Consider the following 27,673-nt stretch of genomic DNA (forward strand, 5'->3'; position numbering starts at 1 on the left):
ATTTAAAGTTATTTCCTTTTTTCATATCTCCAATGAAATAGTGCATATTTGCAAAAACGGTGATCTACAAAAAAAAGAGGGATTGGGACGAATCCCCGCCCACTTTAAATTTACCATGTAACGAATGAATGCGAGTTTTAAAACAAAGAATTAAAAGAAGCTATATATTAATGTATGACCACTTATAATATTATCATGTCTAAAACCCAACAAATACAAGCAGTGGTGAATTACATAAATACTCATTCCTTGTTTAATTAATAAAACAGGTAATACGCTAATACAGTGATAGATCGCCGTCCTTGTCGTCAGAATATTGTCAGGAAAAAAAAACAAAAAGCTTTCGGTTTCACGCCACTGCCCACACAAGGTAAATAGGCCGTTAAACAGGTAAGGCGTTTTCTTGAAAAAGATTATTTTTACTTGTTAAAGTTCTTTGTTCTGTTAATTAAATGATAAATATTATGATTACAAGTTATCATTTGATGATTTATTGTGAGGTGATACTGGATTTTAAACTGGATCCCCTTTCGTTAAATTTCATAAACAATATAATTTTCGAAAAGTTTTACAGTTTTGACCCATACCTGCAAGAGAAATTTTTTTTTTTCATACGGTGGATCACTAGTGCAAAATGTTTATATGTTTAGAATCATTTTTACAAAAAAAAAAAAAAAATGGAAACTGGAAACTGGGTTCAACATGTCGATAAATAGCACCATGCAGGCCCGTAGGGATGATCAAGATTTTTTTCTTAGTATAGAATTACGGTGGTTTATGATAATGTAACGTGTGAAGATTAAAATATTAAAGAATATATCATTGTAAGATGGACATCCAAGAGGTAGCCGCTGCCCCCCCCCCCTCCCCAATAATTTATGAACTTGACTTTTGACTGTTGATCCCTAATTCAATATAGGGGTCTCCTGTAGGAAATTGTGGTATAAAATTAATCTTGGCTTGCAAAAGATTAAACTTAAGCCTTTTAAAATTTCGTGAGGAAACGAAAGTGTTAAAACAGACAGAAAGACAGCTATGACTGACGGACGGACAGACAAACCAAAATTAATATCCCCCACATTCAGTGAAAGCGGGGACAAAAGAGGACCGGTGTTGTAGAGTAGGATTTCCCCCATAGCCAGCTTTCCCCCCGGAAATCGTACTCTAGAGTAGGATTTCCCCCCGAGGGGAAATCTCAGACCAGAGCCAAATTTCCCCCTCTTTCTTTCTCAGAGTAGGATTTCCCTCCTTGTTACAGAGTCAATATTAACCACAGCCGCAGTAATTTTGCGAAAAAAAAGAGAAACGAAAAACTGGTTTTTAAAAGGTAAATGAGTGTTTTTAAGGTATGTTGTGAGAATTTTCTAAGCATAAATTTCAAATCATGGAATCTCAACCAAAATATATAGCTTTCACAAAAAAAAAATAAATATTCTTAAAATATGATGAAACAAACAAAAGACGGATGTTTGGGTTGGTATATATTTTGGACCTATTTTAGTTGTAAATGATTGCAATAATAAACTTTCTAAAATATTCAGAAATTGTAAACTTACTGTTATGTTTAAATTTCCACCTTTCTGTAACCGTCCTAATTATTAAACTAGATACAATTTTTGTCATATTAATTCTCCTAAAATCCCATTTTTCATCAATTTATTTGATTTTTAAAAAATGGCATGAAGGAAGCCAATAAAAATCGGATTCAAAATTTTCATGTATACGTATGTTGAATACATCTGGTCACCATTTTGAAGAAGGGATACATTCAGCAGTGTGCCAACCATTCCTCCTCAAAAAAATAAGTAGCGCAATTTCATTGAGGGGAAAATTGGCTCTGGGGGAAATCGCACTCTATAACTTCAACACAGAGTAGGATTTCCCCCCGGAAAATTGACTCTAGTGTGGGATTTTCTTGGGGGAAATCCTACTCTAGAGCCAGTTTTCCTGGGGGGGAAATCCTACATTAGAGCCAGTTTTCCGGGGGAAATTCTACTCTAGAGCCAGGGGGGGGGGGATTTTAGGGGGGAAAGCCTACTGTACAAGACCGGTACACTAGCTGTCCAAACTCAAAAGTTCTATTTCGGGGGTTTGAGGGTTGGACTTTTCCCTGACTTTTTGGTGCATTTATTTTTTTTCAAATCCGAGGGGTCGAACTACTGAGCATAAATATAAATTAATAATGATGCATTTTTAATATCTAATATAATGTAATTAAATTTTTCGTTTTTACAGAATTTTCAATATGGCCGACGAACATTTATACATGCCGACGACTTCCGAAATAACCATTCCGGAATCCAGCATAGAACCCGAATATGAAAGCATTGGGAGTGACACGGCTCATGCTTCAACTTCCCAGTCCAGCAAATATAAAAATAAAGGGAAAGACCAGTTAACATTACATATCCATAATCCAGAAACCAAACAAAGCGAAGTCTCAAGTCCGCTGTCCGATTTCTCCGCTTATCATAATCCATACGCGGAGGAAGCAATCCATTCTCCAGGGGCCATCTCCAAACTGTCCTACACCGGATCCATGAAATCAAAACACACTCACACAACGAGGCAATTAAATGTTTTCATCGGTGAAGAACTCGAGGAAAACTTTCAAAGTACGGGGTTTCCTACCGAGAGGAAAGCTTATAGTTGTCCAGCAACGCCTAGAGCTGTGAAAAGAACAGCTCCCTTGTCTAGGGAACCAATGGAAGCTCCGCATTTAGGCGCTGAGAGGTCTCACTATGAACATGAACCAGTTGACTTTTTTATTTATAACTTACCAGAGGAAGAACATTCAGTTTACAACGAGTTCCTGGTGAAATCTAATCCTCACAACAAAATCAACCACATGATACACAGCGCCTTGCACTGTCCCTGCTTCTTCTTTTTCTTCTTGCTCTGCTGCATGCCTGGTTTTCATTGGATGCAGCTCGGGGATAAAGCTTACAAGAATGGTGATGTTGATGAAGCAAAATTCCTTGGAAGGAGAGCCACCGTATCCTATTTTATTGGAGCGGTGCTGGGTGTTCTTGTCTTGGCAGGGGTCATCATGATTTCTGTGTATTTTGTTCAGGACCAACTTGATCAATAAAATCTACTAAATATAAAGTGAATGTAATGATTAATCACTTATCAATACAATACGATTACGTATCAGGGTTGGATGGGAGGGGACTGTCCTCTTTAATTCATTAAAACCTCTCTTTATACTGCTAAAATGTTCAAAATGAATGAACGCCTTCTCCCAAGTTTTTTGCTGCAGTATACCCCCCCCCCCCCAGTAATTAAAGCGTTCTATTGTAATGTATTGGAAAAGTTAGAACATACCCAGCCCTTTAAGCCGTCTTCCACGAACTAGGATTTTCGAGTTTTGGAAACTCTTCCACTTCCTTTTTTTTCTTGTCCCCGGTTTTGAAAAAAAAGATACGCGGAGACATCTGTCCAAAAAAAAAAAAAACAAAACCCTTGGTCATAACTTTTGAATAAGAACTATCATATTTCACATGTGTATGTTTTACCTGTGAAAAGACCTCTCCAAATATACCGACTTTTAACTTGTGACCCTGAACTTGAAGTTTTGCTTACTTTTTCAAAAAATTAACGTTTAATACTTTAACCTTTTTGAATTCGAATAAGAGGAGCTGGGCTTCCATATATCACTTGATCATTATACCTCATTACCTGTGACAAGACCTTTCCAAATATATTCGGATTTTAGACCCCATGACCTTGAATGACTAATTTTTTTTTACCACATGACCTTGTAAGTTGACCTTATCTTCAAAAAAAAAAATAAATTGATTATAAATTTCGAATTAAAAGGGAAAGGGCATTGGGCATTTATTGTTGACACGTGGAGCAATGTAAAGCACTTTAGCAGGTATCTGTAGCTTTTACAGAATCTACCAAAAACTCTTTTATATTCAGAATATATAGAGGTATTCTTCATCGTAAGTGATTCACGGAAGAAGAACTGTGAACAATCAAACCATAAAATTTAAAGAATTGTGGTTCCCTACTTTCAGTGTCTTAAATGTAGTTGTTGGGATGCATTTATTATAATCCCCGCTTGAAAAGCGGGAGGGTATATATAGTATTGAATCGGTATATGTCCGTCCGTCCGTCTGTTACGCTTTGGGGTACCCATCTCTTATCCGCAATTCCTCTCGTACCACTGAATGAAATTTGATGAAACTTTCACATAATCTTATCACATACTGCCATTGTGCACCTCTTATTTTACTTTTTGATCCGACACATATTTTGGATTTCCCATAGCAGGACATGGGCACTGCCATTATACATTTATTCAAATGGCAAATGGGAGGCGGGGGTATCATTTAGTGAGATCGAGCTCATTGCTCAGCTAGTACCTCTAGTTTTTAAAAGCAAGGGTTGTCACCAGATTTTCTGCAAAGGGTAGGAGAAAGTTTGGGAAGGGACCCTTTCCTCCGAACTTTTTTTTCGTTTGTAAATGGGTAAATAGTCTCCTAATAATTCTTCAAGTCATTTTACAACATTCAATGGACATGTATCTTATAAAATAAACAAACTCAAGCAATTAATGAAACAGATTTAAATTTTCAAGTGTATTTTAAACAAGAGGCCCAGGGGCCACCCCCTCTTTTCTGAGAACTTGAATGCGAATACATTTGTTATGGATATATTTAAATATATATATATATATATATATATATATATATATATATATATATATATATATATATATATATATATATATATATATATATATATATATATATATATATATATATATATATATATATATATATATATATATATATATACATGTATGTATATTATTTAAATGCAATTGAGAAGGAATTGTAAACTTTTTTAGGAAGGAACTCAAAGGTGCTTGAGAACAGGGTCGTCCTTCCCCGGATTATAGGAACAGCCTAGACTTTTTCTTATACATTTTCTTTAAAAGATCTAATTGTGGCTTTGATACGATTAATTCGGAAAAAATAATTTTTAAAACATTTTATTAAAAAAAAAACAGTCAGAGGCACTTGTCTCTGTAATAAATTTCTAAAAAAAAAAATGACTGTAGGTTCCACATGATAGGTTTTATCTTTCCTGTCCTAATGATTACTATAAGAAGATTTGCAATAATTTCCATATATATTCAATTTTTTAAAAATTTAATATTTTCCCCGGGGGTCATGATTTGAACAAACTTGAATCTACACTACCTGAGCATGCTTCCTTATAAATATGATGAATGATGGCTTTGTCATTCTTGAGAAGAAGATTTTTAAAGAATTTTCCTATATGGTTCTATGTAAAACTTTGGTCGGCCATTTTGACCACGCCCTACCCCCGGGGGTCATGATTTGAACAAACTTGAATCTACACTACCTGAGCATGATTCCATATAAATATGATGAATTATGGCTTTGTCATTCTGGAGAAGAAGATTTTAAAAGATTTTTCCTATATATTCCTATGTAAAACTTTGATCGGCCATTTTGGCCCCTACCTTCCCCCGGGGGTCATGATTTAAAAAATTTAAATCTACACTACCTGAGGATGATTTCATATAAATATGATGAATTATGGCTTTGTCATTCTTGGGAAGAAGATTTTTAAAGAATTTTCCATATATATCTCTATGTAAAACTTTGATCGACCATTTTGGCCCCACCCTACCCCCGGCCGGGGTCATGATTTGAACAAATTTGAATTTACACTACCTGAGCATGATTCCACATAAATTTCATGAATTATGGCTTTGTCATTCTTGAGAAGAAGATTTTTAAAGAATTTTCCTATATATTTCTATGTAAAACTTTGGTCGGCCATTTTGGCCCCCCCTACCCCCGGGGTCATGATTTGAACAATTTAGAATCTACACTACCCCAGGATGCTTCCACATAAGTTTCAGCTTTTCTGGCCCAGTGGTTCTTGAGAAGAAGATTTTAAAAGATTTTTCCTATATATTCCATTAAAATTCCCATTTTGGCCCCTTGGATTCCCCCGGCGGGTCATGATTTAAAAAAATTAAATCCCCTTACCCATGAAGATATTTCACATGAGTTTTATCTTTCCTGTCTCAATGAATCTTGAGAAGAAGATTTTTAAAGATTTTCCAGGTATATATACCTATGCAAAAATTTGATCGAAAAGCCATTTTGGCTTTCAGCTAACCCCGGTGGGCATGAAAAGCAAATTTGAATCTACACTAAATGAGGAATGCATTCCACATGAGTTTCATCTTTCTGGCTCAGTGGTTCTTACCGGAAATTAAAGATTTTTCCTATATATTCCATGTAAAAATTTGATCGGCCATTATGGCCCCACCCTACCCCCGGGGGAGGATGATTTGAACAAACTTGAATCTACACTACCTGAGGAAGATTCCAAATATCAAATGTTTTACTGGAACAAATATAACTAGTGCTAATTGTAACGGGGACCGTTACAGATGTTCCCCAAACGCTCCCCAACTCCCTTTTGGTGCCATATTCCCTATAAGCTTCATTAAATAAGACAAACTCGTTGCATTTGATACTTTAATTGACAATGATTCCACATGAATTTCATTCAAATTTTCCTTGCCCAGTGCGCATGTGAATGATTTTTTTAAAATGCCATATAATTTTTCTCTACAATCATAATTAATATACTAAAATCAAAGTATTTAATCCAAAAGTTTAAGAAATCCCCTTATTCAAGATACTTTGTAGTTTTTGATTTTCCAGTGGTTCTTGAGAAGAAGATGAAAATGTGAAAAGTTTACAACAACGACTACGACGACAGATCCCACAAATTTTGGTTAAAAACCAAGGGAGTTATAGCTGTTCAAAGTTTCAGCCAATCAACCCCTCACCCACACGCACATGTATGCACTTGAATGCGAATACATTTGTTATGGATATGTTTAAATATATATATATATATATATATATATATATATATACATGTATGTATATTATTTAAATGCAATTGAGATAGGAATTGTAGCTGTTTAAAGGAAGCCAATCAAAGGTGCAGCGCACGTACACGCACGTGTATTATAGGCCCGGGCCTATTCGACTTTTTCTTATACATTTTCTTTAAAAGATCTAATTGTGATCTAATTCATACGATTAATTCGGAAAAAATAATTTTTAAAACATTTTATTAAAAAAAAAACAGTCAGAGGCACTTGTCTCTGTAATAAATTTCTAAAAAAAAAATGACTGTAGGTTTAATCATGATAGGCCTATAGTTAGCTGTGAATTTACTATACTAGTTGCAATAATGTCCATATCCCTCTTCAATTTTTTAAAAATTCTAATAGCGAAGCGCACTTGCAAAAAAACAAATTAATTAATAACTCATATATAAAAAGTTTTGATGCAGCATATGAAACAATGTATCCTTACATTATGTATATCAAAAAATTTCATCAAAAAAGAAAAAAATAAAAAGCTATTATATGTCATTTACGTGTTAAAAATGCGCGTAGAATGCATAACAAGTCCTTCTACATACAGGCTACCGGTAATTCAACTTTTTGCATAGCATGCAAAGCAAATAAGATATTTTTTAAGGGACGTGGGGGGGGGGGGAGGAGGAGGATTACATGTATCAGCTATCTTCTGATGAAGATTCAAATATCAAATGTTTTACTGGAACAAATATAATTACAGTAAATTAAAATGAATGAGAGAAAACCTATTCAAGGTTAGGGAATGGGAAGTAACCTGAAATAACAGCATGAATACTTTTACAGATTTATTATTCTCTCCCCCTTTCCTGCTTCAAGCAGATTTTATTTGATATTCACAACACATACTTGTTTCTGAGAAATTTTATTAAAACCTTCATTGAGTTTTATAATCATACAATGTATCTGTAGCATATACAAATATGCATGACATCATTTTCACTTGTACATCTTCTATTACATCCTATTTAATTCCATTTCCCAGACATAACCAATCCTTTACATTTATACCCTGTACATCACTCATTTCTGCATTTACATTTACATATTTCATACATACATTTTATAATATACATGTACTTCTGGAAGTGAATGTAAAATTCTATTAAATCAAGCATGTAATGATTAAATGAATAATGCATTACAAAAAACACCTTTTTGAAACTGTTACAAAAATTTTTTGTACATATTTCTGAAAACTTACATATGAAAAGTTTGATTTTATTGTTCTCTTAAAATATTTACATGCATATCTCAGAATAAAATGAAACTGCCCTGCTTGTAAGATTAGCTTTCCTCCAGTCAATAAGATTCAAAAGTAAAAAAAATTTTCAGGCATACAAATTGAAACTAAATCCTCCAACTTAGGTAGCTGGCAAAAGAAAACTTGATGAAATTTCTCTCAACTATTTTTTTTTTTACACAATCATAAATACACAGCTTCATCTGATATACATCTACTAGTATGATCATGGATCATACATATTTTATGGGGGGAAAAAAATCTTATGACTAGTTAGTATCGAGAGACCTTACAAAACATTCCACACATGCACACATTTAATTTTTTTATTTGATATCGTGGAGACAAATGTTGAAAATAATAGGATCAATACATGATATTTTTTATAGTTTAAGGGACAAGAACTCTTAATCTATGCTCTTAATATAAATACTAAAAAAAACAAAACATGTGGAATCCAGGACATACCAATTATTCTCATTAAGCAGTTTTTATATACTTTTCACTAAGTTAAATACTAAAATTATGAAAGGCTACAATATAGCACTTGGACATCAGCATCGGAAGGGTTTTTAATACAAAAAAGAAGAAGAAGAATAAACATGGTTAACACTGCTACAGCACAGCACACAAGCATGTCATATAAAATCTCATATCTCAGACATATCTCATAAAAATCTCAGTCCAAGACCGAAAACACAAACGCTATTTATAAATCTACATACACACACACAGTTAGAATGTCTGCTCTTGTTGTCCTACAAATTCCCTGTAATCTTGTACAGCAGCAGTAATGAGAGACACATAGAATGGATACATTTTACTACTTTTGGTCCAGCAAAAGTAACATAAGAAAATCTCGGTAATACATGATTCTCACTGGATTTGACTCAAACTTAATGGAAATTTCCAGTCTCCTCTCGCGCGGAGGAAAATGGCCGTCCCCTTAAACGGAGACTCACATCTCCACTGTGGAGCATAAGATCTGTTGTATTGATTCCTATTGGTGGATTGTGCTAGTGCGTGGACCTGACGTCATCCGTCTAGAGGCGGACCTAAGTACACCATTGAGATCTCGGTATTGCCATACACTGCTGATACGGAAGGATACAGGGGCGTGTCTGGTAACCCACGGAAAGCCACACCTTAACAAAATAAAGTATAGTCAATAAAATGTTAATATCAATCTGTAAAAATTAATAGAAGGAAAAAGTTTTGTTTTTAAATCAACATGAAAACTGACATCTAAAGATCCATTTGTGCTATTATTTCAACTGAATCTCTTTATTCAAGTTTATTGTGATGTAAAACTTCTATTTTAAGCAATCACAGTAACTAATTACAAGGTTTGTCAAAAAATAAGAAGAGAAATTAAGTTTTATAGCGCAACCTACTACATTGTACGACATCATCATTATATATAGGTTGTGTCTTTAACTCAACACTGACTCATTAGATATCAGTAAAAGATGACAACATCCATGTGTATTTTGTACTGAACCTTATTCTGCATAAAAAAAATTATTCAAACAAAAACTATAGAAAAAAATAAAATTTCCAAAGAGTTCCAAGGAACTATCCATTTTTAGTAACCATCATGGAAATCAGCAACTATAAAACAGTCAGAAATAAGAAAAGATAGACAGATGGATGATGGACAATGCATATATATATATATATATATATATATATATATATATATATATATATATATATATATATATATATGCTCTTCTTTTCGAGCTAAATTTTTAACTAATTGGATTAGCATAAAAAATATTAATCTGTGAGTAAGGCAAAATAAGCGATTTTGTAATAAACACACTTCTTTCTTCTGTAAGTTTTAAATCACTTGAAATTTTAGACTTACCTAAAAATTCATAGTTCTTTTCAAATGCTAACGTATTGTCTTCACAGTCAAGTATCACTCGAATTCTCTCCCCCACCTAAAAGAAATAAAACATGTAATATAGCTATGTCTATGATTATTCTTACTACTCTGTAAAGAATATAATCATTATGGACAAGGTTACACATTGAGGTATTAATCACAAAAAAAAATAATGATAAGCTCCCCCCAAATAGCAAGTGCAGCAAGCGGCGCAAAACACCTTTGCACAGCTCATCACTGTGAGCTCTTAAAGCAACACCTGGGCGAAAAGAAAATTCAGACTTTTCACATTGATCAAAACAATTTTTTCTGCAGTTCCTCTGGACCCACAATGCATCGCTTGTTCAAGCAACGTTCTCGCAATATAGTATGTTCAACAAAAAGTTAACTAGCCTTGATTATTGTATAAATTTTGAAGATAAGCCGTAAACAATACATTCTTCAATAACTTTCAGCACTTTAGATACGTCATGTGACGTCAGAGTCTAGACACACCAAACAGGTCCAGTACAATCTCTTGATTTAGCTATATAGCTTTAGATAGCTATATAGCTTTATTAAACTATTCAAAATAGCTTTATTTAGCTATTTATATACAGTTTTTCACAAAAATCTTTTTTGCTGAAAATAAACAAAAAGTCGCATGTATTTGACTCTTCATACATGTACTATGGACTATTAAAACAACAACCAAAATCAAAGATAGTTCTAACTTTGCAGCTTTTGAATACTTTTAAGCAAAAAAAGAACTTCTATTGTTAGACTAACTGTCCACTACCTTGGGTGCCTTGAGGCAAGGAAAAGTATGATTGCTTCTCATTGTGCTGAACTGTTACCAATCAATTATCTTGTTGAACATAATTGGTCTCCATTATAATATCATTGCAGAAGTAACTGTATCAATTGCTTTATATAGCCCAAAAACTTGTAAAACTTTGAGTACAAAGTCTCACAAGGAGACTTAATTTGATGAGTGATTTTTACATGCATTATTTTAAGAAGAGTTCAAAGTTGTATATCATCACTGCACCAAGGTGCGCTTTTTTGTACATACTGAGAAAATTACACCTTTAAGAAAAAAGTGTAGTAAAATAGCTAAATTAAGCTATACTGAATAGCTTATTAAAGCTATATAGCTATCTAAAGCTATATAGCTAAATCAAGAGATTGCACTGGACCTGCCAAATGTCACATGCCGTTAGACAGGCCTGATCTAAATTAAAACAATAGAAGTATCTGCACTTTCCCTAATGGTCACACCGTCAACATATTGTTTCATAAAAAAACTTATTTCATATAAGACCAGAAAACTTTAAAGGAACACATCTCATCACCTGATATTTAGGTGCATTGTTTACTGTAGGATAATTTCCTTGACTGTCTCCATTGTGTAGAAGATAGTTATCCACTAAATTCCAACCCCACGTTTGGTCATTTGCACCTAGTAATCCTACATATCCATGACACTGCATAGGAGCATATTTGGTAGCCAGTCCAATCATAGCGACAGTCCCTAATGGTCCCTCCCACCACACCTCCCAACAGTGGCGGCCTGACCGGAAACCAATTTTACCCCGTGCACCGTCTGTACTTTGTGCGATAGGGTTCCGATGCACCGAGAACCCTTTGGATTTAACGTACATGTTCTTTGAACAATCATTTGGATTCCATGCATGATAAAATGCGCGTAATTTCGCTTTGTATGTAGGAACATTTTTTAACAAGTCAGATTTTAAAGCCTCCTCCGCCAGTTTCCTGACACAGTGAAATCTCCACACATCATTATTTTCGTCGTTCAAAAATTTATACCAATCTTTACAAACTAATGAGCAATTCCTTAGATCAGATATACTTAAATATGAAAATATTATTTCCAAAATCTCTGGGTTTAACTTCGCGGCAGCCATACTCGTTTGTGACAGGTCACCCTCGTGAGTTTTCGCGAGACGTTGGCTGCATAAATTTATTCTGTATTTCGAACCCGATTAAAAAATGAAAATAATTTTATCGATATTTATCACAAATTAAAAATACTCTTTAAATATATAATCGACTTAAATGTTTTGAAAGCTACTGAGATGTTTGTTTTTAATGTTACTCATGCAAACTAAGTCATTAATGAAAAAAATAAATATTGATCGGGCACTACATTCTAAGATTATAAACAAACATGGCTGCGCCCTTGAACGAGAAACTCGGAAAGAACATTCAACAATCATGAGGCAAGAAAAGATTAGAGAACAGCTTATTTTCTTCGAAACCTGTTTAATAATTCGGAAAAAGAATAAGTAAAACCAAAGATAAGAGACGTTGTCGTAAGAACTAACAAAGATTTAGAATATCATGTTGCATAAATGCCATAGCATGGGGATGAACACGACTCTTAAATATGCATAAGCCATTTTAATCCATGATATCAGTATGGGGTATACTCTACGTGTTCGTTACACCTGACTGCTTTATCGTCATGGGTATCGGCATAAAATGGCGTATCCTAGCTGGTCATTTTGCATTCTCTGTAGCATGTAGAAAATGTTTGGTTTGACCCCAGCATCACTAGTCAGATGCCCTACCGACTTAGCTACCCAGGCTGATATCCACGGCGCAAACCAATGCATTCCTACCTCCTTAAATGGTATCTGCCATTGAAGACATAACCCAAGTTCTTATTGGCCCCTGGCAGGACTTTCACCAGATAGAATGTTCCATCATTAAAATGAGATGCGAGTATATGGGAGGCATTCATACTGTGCTAAGGACTAAATATCCCAATACACAGTTAGATTATTCTATCTAGATTTTCACCTGCAATTCTAGGGGTGGTCTATAGCATGAAATCTTTTTCAGGAAAGAAGAAAAAGTGTGGCTGAACGGGATATTGAACCTGTGACCCCTGCATCACTAGTCAGGTACTCAGCCGAGAGAGCTATCCAGGCCAATATCCACAGCCCAAACCATTACACATAATTCTGTCTTCATCAGTGATGACATCATATTGATTGTGTAATTGATTACACTGAACAGAGACTAAGTGGCTCTCAGTAATAGTGAGAGACTCGACCAATCAAATATGGAGGCCAATTAAAGATGGCAGACAAATTCCTTTTACAAAATGTGTTCAGTTTTAAAACAGGTCCAGTCCAATCTCTTGAATTAGTTATACAGCTTGAAATAGCCAGATAGCTTTATAAAAAAAAAAAGATGACAAAAATAGCTAAATCAACATACATGTGACAGAACTGAAAAATTTAAATTTAATGAATAATTTGTTTTAAATAATTACAGGAAAAAATGAGGCTTCTGCACAAAAGATCTTTGGCTTTGTTGAGGGCCTCTGGAGGTGCCAGAAAATATGTCTCCACTCTGTCCCCTTTGGGATCTGTGTTCAACTCCATTCCAACACCCAAAAAGTCAGAGTGGTTCTTTAGTAACAGAGAAAATAAGGTACACATATCTAGATCTAACATTTATTTAATTAACAATCTTCACTTGATCCTTAAAAAGTACTCAGACAGTTTTTTAACATGGTTTTTGAGATTCTGTATCATTATACAGGGGCTGCTACTGATACCTGAGCTGAAATCCTTCCAGGGATTTGACATTCTCCGCCATGAAGTGGAGTATAAAGTGGAGACACTGGTGGAAGAGGCCCTTTCTCCACGACGGAAACGGAAAATTGTCACCATATTTGATGAGATATCCAACAGTCTCTGTTGTGTGGCAGACCTGGTAAAATTAAATTGTCCCCCTTATTTAAATTTAATTTTATTCAGATTTTTTTGGGGGCTTCAATTTTCAGTAGCAGAACAGAGAAAACTTTGAAAAATGTTAAAATCCTTAGTCCTTTTTTTGTTTGAAGAATTTGAAATTTTATTTTTAAAAAAGTGGATCTTGCATGTTCATGTCTTCTTGTACATTGTACTTGTTTGTAATAATAATAATAATAATAATAATAATACTTTATTTAAAGAGGGTGACCCGATTAGTGCAATGCACTAGTCTTCCTCGGGGCACTCTAAACACATTCACAATAATACAATTATAAAAACATTGTACAATATTATAATTGATAATACAACATGATGTGAAAATACAAGGACATGTACATATCGATTCAAGAACATGGAATTATATAACATTTAGTTGCGACATGTTATAATGAATTTTTCTACATTTTTACGAAAAGTTTGTACAGTTGGTGAAAAACGGATATGCAAGGGTAATTTGTTCCATAAATGAACACCGGAATAATGAAAAGAATTCTTAAATTTATTTGTTCGATATTTCGGTAGATGAAGGTCATAGTTTGTTTCAGATCTAAGAACATAACTATTAGAAGAAATGAATTCAAAGGAATCTCTTAAATAAGTTGGTGCCATACCATGAAGTGTTTTGTACAGCAATATATATTTATGAAAATCAATTAACTCATATATGGTCAGCCATCCAAGTTTTTCAAATAATGGTAGTGAAGGGGCATCATAAGCCACATCTAAAATAATCCGGGCTGCCCTTTTTTGCAATTTAAAAACTCTATCTATGCCAGCATCTGGCGCATTACCCCAAATAGTAAGACAATAATTCAAAGAAGGCAGAATGTATGCATTATAAAATAGTTTTCTCGTGGGTAAGGGAAGAAATTTTTTAATTCTGCGTAAAGTATATAATTTATAAGTCAAAGATTTACAAACCGAGTCAATGTGATAATTATAGCGCAATGAATGGTCAATATGTACTCCCAAAAGCTTTTCGGATTCAACATTTTCAATTAATTTGTTTGAAGCATATAAATTTAGTTCAGTAGAATTTATTCTTGATTTTCTTTGTTGAGTTCCCATGAGCATACATTTTGTCTTGTTGCTATTTAACACCATTTGATTTTTGGAACACCAATTTTCTATCTTACACAAATCAAAGTTTAGGGCATTCTCAATACCTTCTATATTTTTATGATATGTATGTAAGGTTGCATCATCAGCAAACATATCAATATCTGTTCTATTTACATGTTAAGGGAGATCATTTATATACAATAAAAATAATAGGGGACCTAAGATAGATCCTTGGGGCACTCCTGCTGTGACGGGCAAAAAATTTGAGGAGTATGTACCTATTTTTACACACTGAGATCTTGATGTTAAATAAGATTGAAACCATTTAATAGCCATTTGGTCAAAGTGATATGATTGAAGTTTATTTATAAGGATATCATGATTAACCAAATCAAATGCCTTGCTAAAATCGATGAAAGTTATGCCTACTAGATTTCCTTGGTCCATAGCTTGTAGCCAATTATCTGTAAGTTTTGTTAGAGCCATTTGACATGAGTGAAATTCTCGAAATCCAGATTGTGATTTAAATAAGAGATCAAAGCTAGAGGTAAAGTTACGTATCTGATTGGCTATGTGTTTTTCAACTAATTTTGATAATGTTGGAAGAATGGATATCGGTCTGTAGTTCCCTGGATCTGCATGGTCGCCATTTTTGAAAATAGGAGTGACTTTTGCTTGTTTTAAACGGGATGGAAATACTCCATTAGTAATGCTAGTATTGATAAGATGTGTAATAGATTTGCATATAACATTTGCCGAAAGCTTTAGAAGACGAGGCCCAATCAAGTCTATACCTGCTGACTTGTTTACATCAAGTGTATTCAACATATTTAATACTTCGATCTCACTTATATGATTTATACTGAAAAAATTTTCTTTCCCTAGTTTAGTTTCTGTAAATTTATTTAATAATTCTGAATCAAAACTTTGTACTGACATATCTGCTAATAATTTACAGGATATTTCAGTAAAGTGTTTGTTAAAAATATCAACAATATCCTGTAAGTCTTCGAAATCCGAACCATTTTGTGTTATACGGGTAGGTGTGAAATTTTTTGAATCAGATGCCAAATGGTTTAAATAACTCCACATTTCTTTAGGACTTGAACTTTCTTCAATTGCTGATTTGTAATACTTTGATTTTGCTTGATCTATTAATTGTGTGACTTTATTTCTCCAAAATTTGTAATTTTCTGAATTTCTTTGTAGATGGTATGTATCACGTAAATGTCTAGCATCATTTATTTCCTGTGTAAGCCATTTAGGTCGAATTTCAGTCTTGACTCTTTTATTTTTTACTTTGGCATGCTTGTTAAGAATATCATTAAATAATTCATAAAATTTATTCATGATCTCGTTAGTGTCTTTTAGTTCGAGAAGAGAGTTAAAATTAGCATTCTCTAAATCTCTTAAAAACTCATTTTCATTGAATTGTTTAAAATCTCTATATTGGATTTCAGTATGTTTTCCTCTACGCTGTATACAGTTAGTTTTCCGTGTCAAACATACGGGGTAGTGGTCAGATATAGCAATAGGGGGCACATTTGTTTCGCATATGTTTTCTGGTTTTGTTGTATAAAAATGATCAATTAAGGTACTTGATGTACTTGTTATTCTAGTAGGAACAGTAACTATTTGTGAAAGTCCAAACTCCTCTAAAGCAGATGTCCAGTATTGTGGGGGGTCTGTCATTAAATCAATATTGAAATCACCTGATAAAATTACACATACTACACAGACTCCTCTGTTTAATGGTCAGTTTTTTGTTTTCTTTTTTACAGGCAGAATTTGTCCGAGTATCCCATCCTAATCGTGATTATCAGCTGGCAGCAGAGTATGCTGTTGTTAACTTGTCCAATGTTGTAGAGAGGTGAATAACAGTTCTTATTTGAAAATTTAATTTAATTTTCAAAGTTAAACTAAGTAAACACCATGCCTAAAAGAACTGTGAATAAAACTTGTTATGGATTTTAATGGTAAATAGGATTTGCCTTTACATAGAAGATTTTTTTCTGTAGTTTGAACACCAACACAGCAATATACAATGTTCTGAAAGAGGCCCTAGAAAAGGGAGAGGATGTGTTACCTATGGATGCTGTAGATAAACGTGTGGGGGAGCTGTTTAAGTTTGACTTTGACTTGAGTGGCTGCCATCTCTCAGAGGACAAGGTAACTGTAGGATTAAAGTCATTATTTTAAATTGAAGTTGGTTTTTGTTTTACATTGCTGGTAATAAATTGTAGGATATGTATCTGTATGTATTTTATGACAACAAAACATTACTTTATATGTTTAAAGATAACAAAAATGTATGTAGGAAGTAATTAACAATATTTAATTCCAATTGGTGTGTGCTATGCCAAACTTTGATGCATGTGTTACAATGGAAATAATCTGTGTCTGTATTTAATCAAATTTAACTTTTTATTGTGTCAATTGTCTATGCAAAGGAGTATCTAAAATTAAATTTTTTTGTAATTTTTGTTTGAACAGAAGAACATATATTTGAAGTTGTCAGAGAATGTGATTATGACTGGTAATATGTTTATGGAAGGATGTCAGTCTTCAGCCATAATTCCCAAAGACAGACTACCAGAACACCTCCAATACTGGCAAGTACTTAGGGGCATAATGAATGACACCTGCTCTGTTCAGTCTTTCTGAGTAAATCAATATTTATTGGGTTTTGATATTAACAAAATATACTGGCTCTATTTCAAACATCAGAAAACGCACCCACAAGCCGTCATATCTCAGTATAATGCCTGTTTTTATGGCGTCGAGCTTTAGCTCGGCACTCATCTAGCTATGAGAAAATTTCTGACTGCTCATGGCTTTCTTCATGCACCAAATAATATAGTACTCTAACCCAAGACCTTCATGTATCTGGCGTAGGAATATACATGCCAATTTTTGCGTTTATTTCATAAATTGCTTGAAATCATACAATTTCAACAGTCCTATAAATAGTTGCCAACTCACCCGCTTTCCTTGGGTTACTTTTCGACCCGTAACCTGATTATTTTTTATGACACGGCGAGTCATGCTTATCGCCCGAATCTCAGATTTCCGGATTTGGTTCGTAAATTAGGTTGTACTTTTAACTTCCAGTTACAACCCAAGCTTGATCTACGTAAACATTATGCCGATGGCTATGTTCAGTGAGCCAGTAAATTATCTGTGCAGGTGTAAACAATTAACTGGGATTGTTTTGACAAATCAAAATTTAAAATGTCTTCCGATAGAACAAGATTGTTATCAGGACCAGCAGGAACAAATTGGAGAAAGAGAAACAATATTTATGTACATGTCAAGGAATCTTGGAAAACAACTTTCATTAAATAAAATAAAGTGATCAAAGACAGTGTAGGTCTTACTGTACATTTAGTACACATTGCACGAGTTAATTGAATTAATTAGGTCTAAGAAAGAGGAAAGTAATTTCAAATCCCCTTATTAAAATTGGAATTACTTTCAAATTTAGCACCAAGGACCTATATACACTATATGTACTAAAAATATATTGGTGTATACATGATATAGGTCCCTGTTAGCACAAACTGGAAAGGCTTTTTTTTAATGCACACTTAATTCAGATCAATGCTGGACAATGAAACCTCCAATGTTCTTTTTTAACATGTCAGACAATTTAATCAATAATTTTTTGTCATTGTAAGTTATTTCAGTAAAGCCTTTTTTTTAATAGAAGATTTATCAATACACAAATGACAAGATTTTTACATCTTGGGTGTTGGCAAGTACCGGGTATGGTCTATACTCTTTTACCGGGGTACTCTACACATAAAACCTGTTCTCAAGCCATTCAGTTGGACCATGAGTTGAATGCTTTTATTTCATAGATGATTAAATCGGGGTATTTTATCTAGATATACAACTAAGATATATAATTTTGTAGACATATGCATACTTTTCAACATGCTTCGAAATCCAGTAATTTCACAGTACCACTGCCATATCTAAAGCGCGGCGCCATTGTGGCCCTTCAGGCCTTTGATTCTCAGTTGCTTTCTCACTATTATACCTGTTATACATGTATACATGTACACACTATGTTACTGAATCTTGTGTTTTGATCATTGACAGTTTTAACTTGGAGGGGGATGATGCAGTAATTAGTGGGGCTCACTTAGACCACTGGAATGATCAGGTAAGTTCAGTCTGTAAAACAGAACTGAAGTTGTTCTATATAAGATTATTTATTTTATCTCCATTTTGATCTCCATTTAAGAGCACCTGCATGTTGAAAATCTAATATTGACTTATATACTGATGCTGCTGCTATTAATGTTATACATGTGGTACTTCTTAAAGTGAAAATATTTCCTCTGATTTAAGTTTTCATAATGAGATTATGATGATATAAGCATTTGGATAATCAAATGCATATCATATGGCCAACAATTTAGAAAGTCAAAAATAAATATACTAATAAAGTGAGACCTGATTAATCAGACATGCACTGGGAGACAAATTTTGAGTCGAAATAGGGTGTCAGATTACAAAGTGTAAAAAATATGGAAAATAGTAAGAAGGGGAAGAAAAAGAATGTCGGAATCCACAATTTGTCGGATTGCACAGGTTCTGTATTAGACAGTTTTCACTTTTCCAGCATACGTTTATCATGAGAATTTGCCTAAAAGAATTTAAAAATAATTTGAATGAAGGTCAGGACCTACCATAAAGTCCTAAAAGATAATGTTTCAAGTAAATTAATCTATTATACATGTACACTGTAAGCTTCTTATGTGTTTCTCTTTGGAAGTTGTGAGTAATGGAATAAATTACTACATATACTTCTCAATTAATCACATTTACCCTACTAAAATGACCTTGATATATCATCAAAAGAAGCCCCTAGTTACAATTTACAGTGGGACTTGACTTGGAACATTGTTTTTCAAACACGCATTATTTTCAATTAGGTACGAGAGGCGGCCTATAGAGTATACCACTATCCTAACGAGAGTCAAGTCAAACTCCTGGATGCTCTCATTTTAAATCGTCATAAGTTAGCCACCCTAGCTGGATTTCCAACATATGCTCATCGGGCGTTGAAGGGAACTCTAGCAGAAACACCAGGTATTTAGTTTCTAAAGAGCATTTACTGATGGGACAAAACTTGCATGGTTTATTTTTCACTACTTGTGAAATGATATATTATCTAAGTACTACTATTAAATATGTTTGAATTGAAAAAAAAAATTAAATTTATTTGTTCAATTATTTTGAATTTAAATGTGTGCATCTATACAAAATGATCTAAATTAGATGACTGCAGGTATAACTAGATCTGCGATACTAACTGATACTTTTGTATTGATGTACAATACTGCAATTTCCACTCGTATTGTAAATTGTTAACTACAAATGGTAAATTGTTAAATATTGAAGGAATACTTAGTTCAGTTGTACAGAAGTGAAAGAAAAATTACTTAAAATATAGTTAAATAGATACATGTAAAGTGAATAACTGAGCTAAATTTTTTTTTTTTTTAGAAATGGTGATGGATTTTCTAAATGCTCTGTCAGAAAGGATAAAACCATTGTAAGTACCTGTGTCCTTTTAACCACTATTACACTTAATTAAACAGTGGACAGAGATATTATGTGACATGTTAAGCACAAATGCACCCTACCATACAGACTCCAAAGTAGTGGCAATTTTATTTTTAAAAAAGCTATGAATTTTAATACATTTACACATGAATAAGTATGAATATGAAAAATGCCTTCATTATGTTAACAATTTATTCAAATCATGCCATATAAAAATCAAAAGCGGAACAGTGATTTGATACTACTTTCATGCCTGGTTTATTTTGCTTTCAGGGCAGACAGTGAATACAAAGAACTGCTGAAACTGAAGAAAGAGAGAGGATCAACCAGTGATGTGGTACGTAGAGAGGAATTCTAAAGCTCTTAGTAAGAGACGCCCACAATACAAACAGATCTGTCAATCTCAGACCATGATAAAGTTAGGAAAGCTGAGAGATTTAGTGACTCTAGATTTTCAATGTTGTGTATTTAATGAAACTGTTGCAGTAAATGCTCTTTTCTGATCTAAGTAATAGGATGATTGAAATTAGAGCCACCCAGTCTCTTGCATGTTTTTAAATATTGGCTGTGAACATAAATTGTGTTGTTAGTCCAGTGATTTGACTTATTTTGTAGGTTCTGAGACCTTGGGACACCCCCTACTACTCAGCACTTGGCAGACACCTCAAGTCAGTATATCAACTTATCTAGTTTAATACTACTAAAATACTTTGTCTATATGTATACAAAAACAATTTCTTAAGAGAGTATCTAAGCATATTTATTGATATAAAGTTATGTTATAGGTACGATATCAGCGGTGATGAGATCGCCCCCTATTTTTCCCTGGGTAACTGTATGGAGGGGATAAATATAGTCCTGAAGAGTTTGTATGACGTGTCTCTACAGACAGTAGAGCCGCAGTGTGGAGAACTCTGGTCTGATGATGTTTATAAGCTGGTGGGTAGTCTTCTTTGTTGTTCCCGTACTGTGGAATCATTTTAATTTGTGGAGGGTCAATGTTCAAGGGCACGCAAAATTTTATTGATCAGTGGTAGTGTAATTTCATGGGTGACACATTTATACAAAGACTCAATTAATATTTCTGTTGACAAAATAATTGTTCATGGGTGTGTGCATTCATGGGAAAGGGTGACCCACGAAATCCATGAACATTGGTTCCCTGTGAACAATGATGATTCCATAGTAATTCTGTTTAAAATTTTGAGTATTAAATTTACGTTTTGATGTTTTAAACACTTTCCATTCCAATACAACAGGCAGCGGTCCACAGCACAGAAGGAGTCCTGGGTTATATCTATTGTGACTTGTTTGAGAGACAGGGGAAACACATAATGGTGAGAACATTTGATAGCTTTAATACAATGTATATACAAAATTCATGAACTTACACCCTACTGAACTAAGAGAAAGTCAAAATGGACCAAGTGTTATGTTTTTCTCTCCTAAGGACTGTCACTGTACAATACATGGAGGGCGAGAACAGGACGATGGTTCCTACCAGCTCCCTATCGTGGTCCTGAACTGTAACCTGACCCGCCCCCAGAATAACGTCCCCACGCTTCTGACCCCTGGACTCATGAGGAATCTCTTCCATGAGTTTGGACATGCTATGCATTCCATGCTTGGAAGGACAAAGTATCAACATGTCACAGGTCTGTTTTCTCACATTTTACATTTTTAATTTGATTCAGAGTCAGGGAAAAAATTTATCAGTGGATGTAACCTGGGGATTTTTTATACTCCCGTCTTAAGACGGGACGTATTATGTTATAGGCTTCGTGTCCTTCTCTCTGTCCGTCCGTCCGTCTGTTAGCTTTTCTCGTGTCCGGCTCATAACTTTAATACTATAAGGCCTAGAGTTATCAAACTTTGTCAGCTGATACATCTTGGGTAGAAGGTGTGTCGCGCACAAAAAGTAGGTCGCTCTGACCTATAATTGAAAAGTTATAGCCAAATATGGAAAAATCCTGTCCGGTCCATAACTAGAAAACTATTAGACTTAGAATCATCAAAAGAATCATCAAACTTGGCCAGTTTATGCATCTTAGGTAGAAGGTGTGTCGTGACCTATTTCAAGGTCACTGTGACCTTTAATTTAAGTGGAATTTAAAAAAAAATGTTGTTTTTTTTTCTATTCATTTACACATTCAAAAAAATGTAAAACTATAGCACTAACCTTATTAGAAAAATGTTAAATCAAGAAAATACTTATTTTTTTAGCATATACTTGACAGCAATCTATAACAAATATAATGTATGTTAGAGAAATTCCACCACTCCCATGAGTCTAATTACAAGAAGAATTTTGATAACAGAAAATTGCATGTCAAATTAGAGAGAGAAATTAATGAGTTTAGTGTGAGGAGTAGCTGTAAGAGCATCGGTGCTATCTATATCCCTTGAGTATTGGGCCAAATGGGTAAGCCTGTTGGATTAAAAATAGCTCTTGTTGGCTAGCCGAAGTTTGAAAATGAATTTGATTAGAAGTAATTAAAACAAATTTGATATTGCATATTAAACTATTTTGATATTACATAATATTATGAACTTAAAAATTAATTTTATGGGGGTAGGGGTGGAATTTGCATGTCCATATGAATTGCATATTAATAATTAACTGTCTGACATTAAATCTAAAAAAAAAAATCATTGATGTTTTATATGTTTTAAAAATGTTTTATGGTAGATAGTGCAGATCCAATAATCTTTTTGGAGTAATGAGTAGACAAGCATCCAGTTAAAGATTAATTAATGTTTTCAATGTAGGAAGGCTAGCTGCATGTCTCTTTCATTTCTTCAGAGCATGGTCTTATCTGTATCCTTCGGGAATTAGACAGAAGAACTGTTGGTCAGTTTATATTTGATGGCTAGCCTTTTATTTCCAAAATTAATTAGGTATAGATTAAGTTGTGAAGACTAATTTGATATTGTTTAATATGATAGGCATTTGGCAAGGTATAGAAATCTATGAATGGTGTAATATTTGCTATAATTAATGCCTACACAACAGGAGATGGATAAACAAATTTTTTTAGGTGTGTAAAAATCATTGAAATCTTAAAATCAAGGTTGACATGATTTTCCTGCACTTTTAACTGTTTAAGATACATTGTAATTGTAATTTTTTGACGGGCGTATCATGCTGTGGCGTGGCACTTTTTATTTTAATATGTGGAAGCTTTTTTTTACAGGAACAAGGTGCCCTACAGATTTTGCTGAAGTTCCTTCAGAATTTATGGAATTCTTTGCTACTGATCCCAGAGTAATGATACTTATTATTATTTTCAATTATGGCATTACATACATGTATGTTTTGTATATATATACATTAACTGAGTACCTAATCCTTTGTAGGTGATAAGTTTGTTTGCTCGTCATTTTCGCACAGGGGAACTCCTACCTCTGGATGCCATTGAGAAATTTTGTAAAGCAAGCAATATGTATTCAGCTTCAGTAAGTAGATTGTAAAGAAAGTACAAAAGAAAAGCAATTCACAAGAAAAGAAGTCCTTACTTGCATGGATCTGGTATACGATAAACCAACTTTTATTCGCATGCAAGAAATTTTCACTAGTTTCACGATAGCCTCATCATCACAAATATTTCCTCCGCAAACTGATCCTTAAGGTTTCTGTGTCTATTAAAAACTGATCAAAAAAAAGGCTTGATCACAAAAAGTAATCGTTGTGAACTGGTTTACCCTCGATAAATCGCGAAATAAAGCCATCGCGAATAAAAGTTGGTTTACAGCATCATAACAGTTTTTTTTTCAAAATGTGCAGTTATCTAAATCCAAAGAAAATACACTGAAGAAGGACTTAATCATGCAGTCTTACATGTTACTACATGCACAATTAATACTTTTTTTGGGTTTATGCATGCACATTAAAATTCATAATGTATTAACTTCCTGATCTTTCCTTGCCATCTTCAGGAAATGCAGCTCCAGATTGTGTACTCAATGCTGAGCCAGAAGTTACATGGAGAATACCCTCTAGGCAAATCCACCACAGAGCTGTACGCAGAAATCCACAACCAGTACATGGGGGTGCCGTATGTTGAAGGCACAGTAAGTCTCTCACAACTGAGAAACAAGAAGGGCAATAACTCTGTAACATTCATCATTGTTGTTCAATTCAGATCCAATTCATCTTCGCAAGCCAAGGGTTTTTGGTTTGCTCCACTCCCCACAAACCCTTGGCAGATTAGAGCGAAGCGGACCGAAAACCCTTGGCTGGTGAAGATGGCTCCAAGTCTGTTTTTTTTTTAAATTGAATTGACGTACACAGATCTTTATGGAGTTAGATTCTTTGTCATTGAATATACAGTTGTTATAGAAAATGTTTCATTTCAAGAAAAAACACAATATACATTCATTGACTTGGTTTGAATCAACATGGATTTCTTGGACCTAAGAACCAATCTACATGTATTTGCCAGAGGCAAAGTTAAAGTCAGGTTAAAGAGCCATTACAGCTCATTTTAATATGTGATACTGTATATACAAACCCAATAATGGCAGCTATAAATAAAATTTACTTGACTTGGCTATTAAATAGAATCATGCACTGGCTGATGCAATGATTGGGGTAAATTTTGTTTACCAACTCTGGATTTAACTCAAGTAATTCCTTTATTAATTGCCAAATACCAAGAAATGCAAATAAGATGTAGCTGCATGATCCTGCCTACAACTTGGTGTAATAAACATCAAAGCAGTCCAAATAGTCTGCAGCAGGTCTAATATTTCACTTTCACTATCCAACATTGATTTCTTTCTTTGCTCAGTAAAACAGTTCAAATGTTAAACCTTACATGGCATTACTTTACTCTTGTTTTCCTTATTTCAGGCTCCACACCTGCGGATTGGTCATTTGAATGGCTACGGAGCCAGGTACTACTCTTACCTGATGTCAAGAGCTGTGGCTTCTAAGATCTGGCAGCAGTGCTTCAAGGAGGATCCTCTAAACAGGTTAATGTCTTTATACAGGTTTGTCAAGCACTGAATTCAGCACAAAGGAGGCTCTCTATGTCTCTGATGGCCAATGATTTAAATTGTCAGTAGTGTAACTGTTAGTTATTATTGAGACAAATTTGTTCACCCCTTGGCACTTTATTATTAGTTTGTTTTACTGTATACTCAGTATATATATACATGTGTATATATATATTTTACATATAAGAATTTCTAGAAAGAGGATTCAAAATTTTTACATTTTACAGAGAAGTAGGGGAGAGATTTAGGAGGGAGGTCTTGGCTTATGGGGGAGAAATTCCTCCCAAGGACCTAATCAGTGGTAGGTATATGTACCTTGTTCTGAAATCCAGATATTTTTATCATGTTTATCCTTCTAGCCTACCTGATTAAGAACATGTCTTTTCTTTTCTCAAATTACAGGAATGTTACAAAAACCTCTCACTATAGATGATATGGTAGACTCTTTAGTTGAAGAAATGAATAGCTGATAGTGTCTATAGCTAGAATGAGGATCAGGCTAAAGAAAAGAGTGAGGTCTGCCGAAGTAAATGTCACTGCACAAGATAATTTGGAATGGTTTGTGAAAGGTACCCTGTTTCGGTGCGGATATTAAATGGAGGCAGTGCAATGTGAAAGTTTAAACTAACATATTATGAAAACACCATGTAAAGAATTACATGGTTGTATCCCTTAACTGTGATATTTCAGTGCAGCATATGTTCCTAAATATTTATCATAAACACTATTACTGGATGAATGCTTTGACATTTTATTAAGTTTACAGTTTGCTAAAGATATAAAAGTTTGTCAGACAATACATACATGTATTTTACTCTAGACTACTATGTACAATTTGAAATGTTGTAAGTCTGCAGTATTTAATGCCTTGTGAACGCTTGCCACATTACTTACCAGTAAGGCAATAAAACTTCACATTAGTGGATCATATCCTGTCTTGAGCATTTCAACCAATTGGTATATGAACTTCAAAAGTATAACTCAAGGACCTATTTTACAAAACCCAGTATTGTAATTTCTCTAGATCTACAGATATTTTGATGTTTTAAAATGCCTTGTATGTGTACATGTATTTAAATAAAACTGTATAGGTACATGTATTTGAATTAAAAATTTGTTTTCAATGAGATATCCTATAAAATACCAAAACTTTGTTTTTATCTTTTTATGCCCCCCTTTGAAGAAGGGAGGGCATATTGCTTTGCTGCTGTCTGTCAGTCGGTCCACCATCAGTTTTCGCTCATTTTTTTCACATTGATTGCACATGATATTGAAATGAAATTTGGTATATAGATTTATCATAACAATATTTAGGTTAAGTTATGTTTTGGGTATGATCCAGCCATAAAGGACAGAGTTATGCCCCTTGGACTTGGAAACATTCCAATAATTTGCAGTTCTTACACAGAGTGTATACGTTGCAGATCTAAGAAGTCTGATTTTAATAAGATTGCCATGACATACTGAATTGTTTAGTCATCAAATTCAGATAGAAAGGCAAGATGAACTCTTTTTAGCTCACCTCAAAGAAGTTGGGGGAGCTTAATTATGTAATACCCTCGGCGTCAGTGTCAGTGTCGGCGTCCCAGGTTAAGTTTTTGGGAGCAGTCTTCCTTTTAAGTATGTCTATGTCCTATATTGATTAGACATGCATGGAAGATGCTTCTAGTGTGTTTCATTGTACCAGTCAAAGTTTCAGATGCTGCAATTTCAGCAAAGGAATGACCAGGTTAATGTTTTTGGAGGAGGTTAACATTTTTGGAGCAGTTTTTAGCTCACCTGAGCTGAAAGCTCAAGTGAGCTATTTTGATCACATTTTGTCCGGCATCCGTCTGTCTGTCTGTCTGTCTGTCCGTCTGACTGTCTGTAAACTTTTCACATTTTCGACTTCTTCTCAAGAACCGCTGGGCCAATTTCAACCAAACTTGCCACAAAGTATCCTTGGGTGAAGGGGATTCAAGTTTGTTCAAATGAAGGGCCACGCCCTCATTCAAGGTGAGATAATTGGGAATTAATGAAAATTTGGTGGCATATTTTAAAAATCTTCTTCTCAAGAACCACTGTGCCAGGAAAGATGAAACTTATGGGGAAACATCCTCAGGTAGTGGAGATTCAAGTTTGTTCAAATCATGACCCCCGGGGGTAGGGCGGGGCCAAAATGGCCGACCTAAGTTTTA

At 34.2% G+C, this 27,673-nt stretch overlaps 3 protein-coding genes across 9 annotated transcripts in view; 2 read left to right on the plus strand and 1 right to left on the minus strand.

Moving 5' to 3' along the window:
- The window catches only part of LOC134229795 (uncharacterized), a 3,207-nt gene extending 99 nt beyond the window's left edge, over nucleotides 1-3,108 (plus strand). Inside the window, exons 1-2 of one of the 3 annotated variants that reach the window (XM_062711580.1) lie at nucleotides 270-390; nucleotides 2,236-3,108. In XM_062711580.1, coding sequence (XP_062567564.1) covers nucleotides 2,246-3,091 — 846 coding nt within the window. In that variant the 5' untranslated portion in view covers nucleotides 270-390; nucleotides 2,236-2,245 and the 3' untranslated portion in view covers nucleotides 3,092-3,108. Of the gene's footprint in view, nucleotides 1-269; nucleotides 391-2,235 lie in introns of those variants that run through there. The other 2 variants (XM_062711582.1, XM_062711583.1) reach the window with 2 other exon arrangements.
- Nucleotides 3,109-7,804: 4,696 nt separating this feature from the next.
- Nucleotides 7,805-12,031, minus strand: LOC134229803 (F-box/SPRY domain-containing protein 1-like). The gene is made up of 3 exons (XM_062711593.1): nucleotides 11,424-12,031; nucleotides 10,069-10,144; nucleotides 7,805-9,343 (listed from the first exon to the last, which is right to left on the minus strand). The coding sequence occupies exons 1-3, from the start codon at nucleotides 11,994-11,996 to the stop codon at nucleotides 9,234-9,236; spliced, it is 759 nt and encodes a 252-aa protein (XP_062567577.1). The 5' UTR covers nucleotides 11,997-12,031; the 3' UTR covers nucleotides 7,805-9,233.
- A 216-nt stretch (nucleotides 12,032-12,247) lies between these two features.
- Nucleotides 12,248-26,599, plus strand: LOC134229805 (mitochondrial intermediate peptidase-like). 5 transcript variants are annotated; one of them, XM_062711595.1, is made up of 21 exons: nucleotides 12,253-12,311; nucleotides 12,937-12,998; nucleotides 13,375-13,533; nucleotides 13,645-13,818; nucleotides 16,703-16,791; nucleotides 16,940-17,090; nucleotides 17,415-17,533; nucleotides 19,026-19,089; nucleotides 19,865-20,021; nucleotides 20,439-20,487; nucleotides 20,772-20,835; nucleotides 21,114-21,166; nucleotides 21,284-21,437; nucleotides 21,758-21,835; nucleotides 21,949-22,153; nucleotides 23,693-23,763; nucleotides 23,856-23,954; nucleotides 24,435-24,569; nucleotides 25,351-25,472; nucleotides 25,724-25,797; nucleotides 25,899-26,599. In XM_062711595.1, exons 3-21 carry the CDS (start codon nucleotides 13,381-13,383, stop codon nucleotides 25,964-25,966), a joined length of 2,079 nt encoding a protein of 692 aa, XP_062567579.1. In that variant the 5' UTR covers nucleotides 12,253-12,311; nucleotides 12,937-12,998; nucleotides 13,375-13,380; the 3' UTR covers nucleotides 25,967-26,599. The 5 variants fall into 5 exon arrangements, with proteins under 5 accessions (XP_062567580.1, XP_062567579.1, XP_062567583.1 ...); XM_062711596.1 differs by lacking the exon at nucleotides 12,937-12,998 and having other exon boundaries at nucleotides 12,248-12,311; XM_062711599.1 differs by lacking the exons at nucleotides 12,253-12,311; nucleotides 12,937-12,998 and adding an exon at nucleotides 12,625-12,650 and having other exon boundaries at nucleotides 13,372-13,533.
- The last annotated feature ends 1,074 nt before the right edge of the window (nucleotides 26,600-27,673 follow it).

Source organism: Saccostrea cucullata, unplaced genomic scaffold, assembly GCF_032062105.1.
Source record: "Saccostrea cucullata isolate Sc308-1 unplaced genomic scaffold, CSIRO_AGI_Scuc_v1 ctg114, whole genome shotgun sequence".
NCBI classification, from domain to species: Eukaryota; Metazoa; Mollusca; class Bivalvia; order Ostreida; family Ostreidae; genus Saccostrea; species Saccostrea cuccullata.

Excerpts from the sequence above, each read along its gene's own strand:
- LOC134229803 (XM_062711593.1), bottom strand. The coding sequence starts at position 11,996 with ATGGCTGCCGCGAAGTTAAACCCAGAGATTTTGGAAATAATATTTTCA. Across the intron at positions 10,145-11,423 it reads ACAATGCACCTAAATATCAG|GTGGGGGAGAGAATTCGAGT; the intron begins GTGATGAGATGT and ends TATTTCTTTTAG. Across the intron at positions 9,344-10,068 it reads AAAGAACTATGAATTTTTAG|GTGTGGCTTTCCGTGGGTTA; the intron begins GTAAGTCTAAAA and ends TATTTTGTTAAG.
- LOC134229805 (XM_062711594.1), top strand. The coding sequence starts at position 13,202 with ATGTGTTCAGTTTTAAAACAG. Across the intron at positions 13,534-13,644 it reads TTAGTAACAGAGAAAATAAG|GGGCTGCTACTGATACCTGA; the intron begins GTACACATATCT and ends ATCATTATACAG. Across the intron at positions 20,022-20,438 it reads AACTCTAGCAGAAACACCAG|AAATGGTGATGGATTTTCTA; the intron begins GTATTTAGTTTC and ends TTTTTTTTTTAG.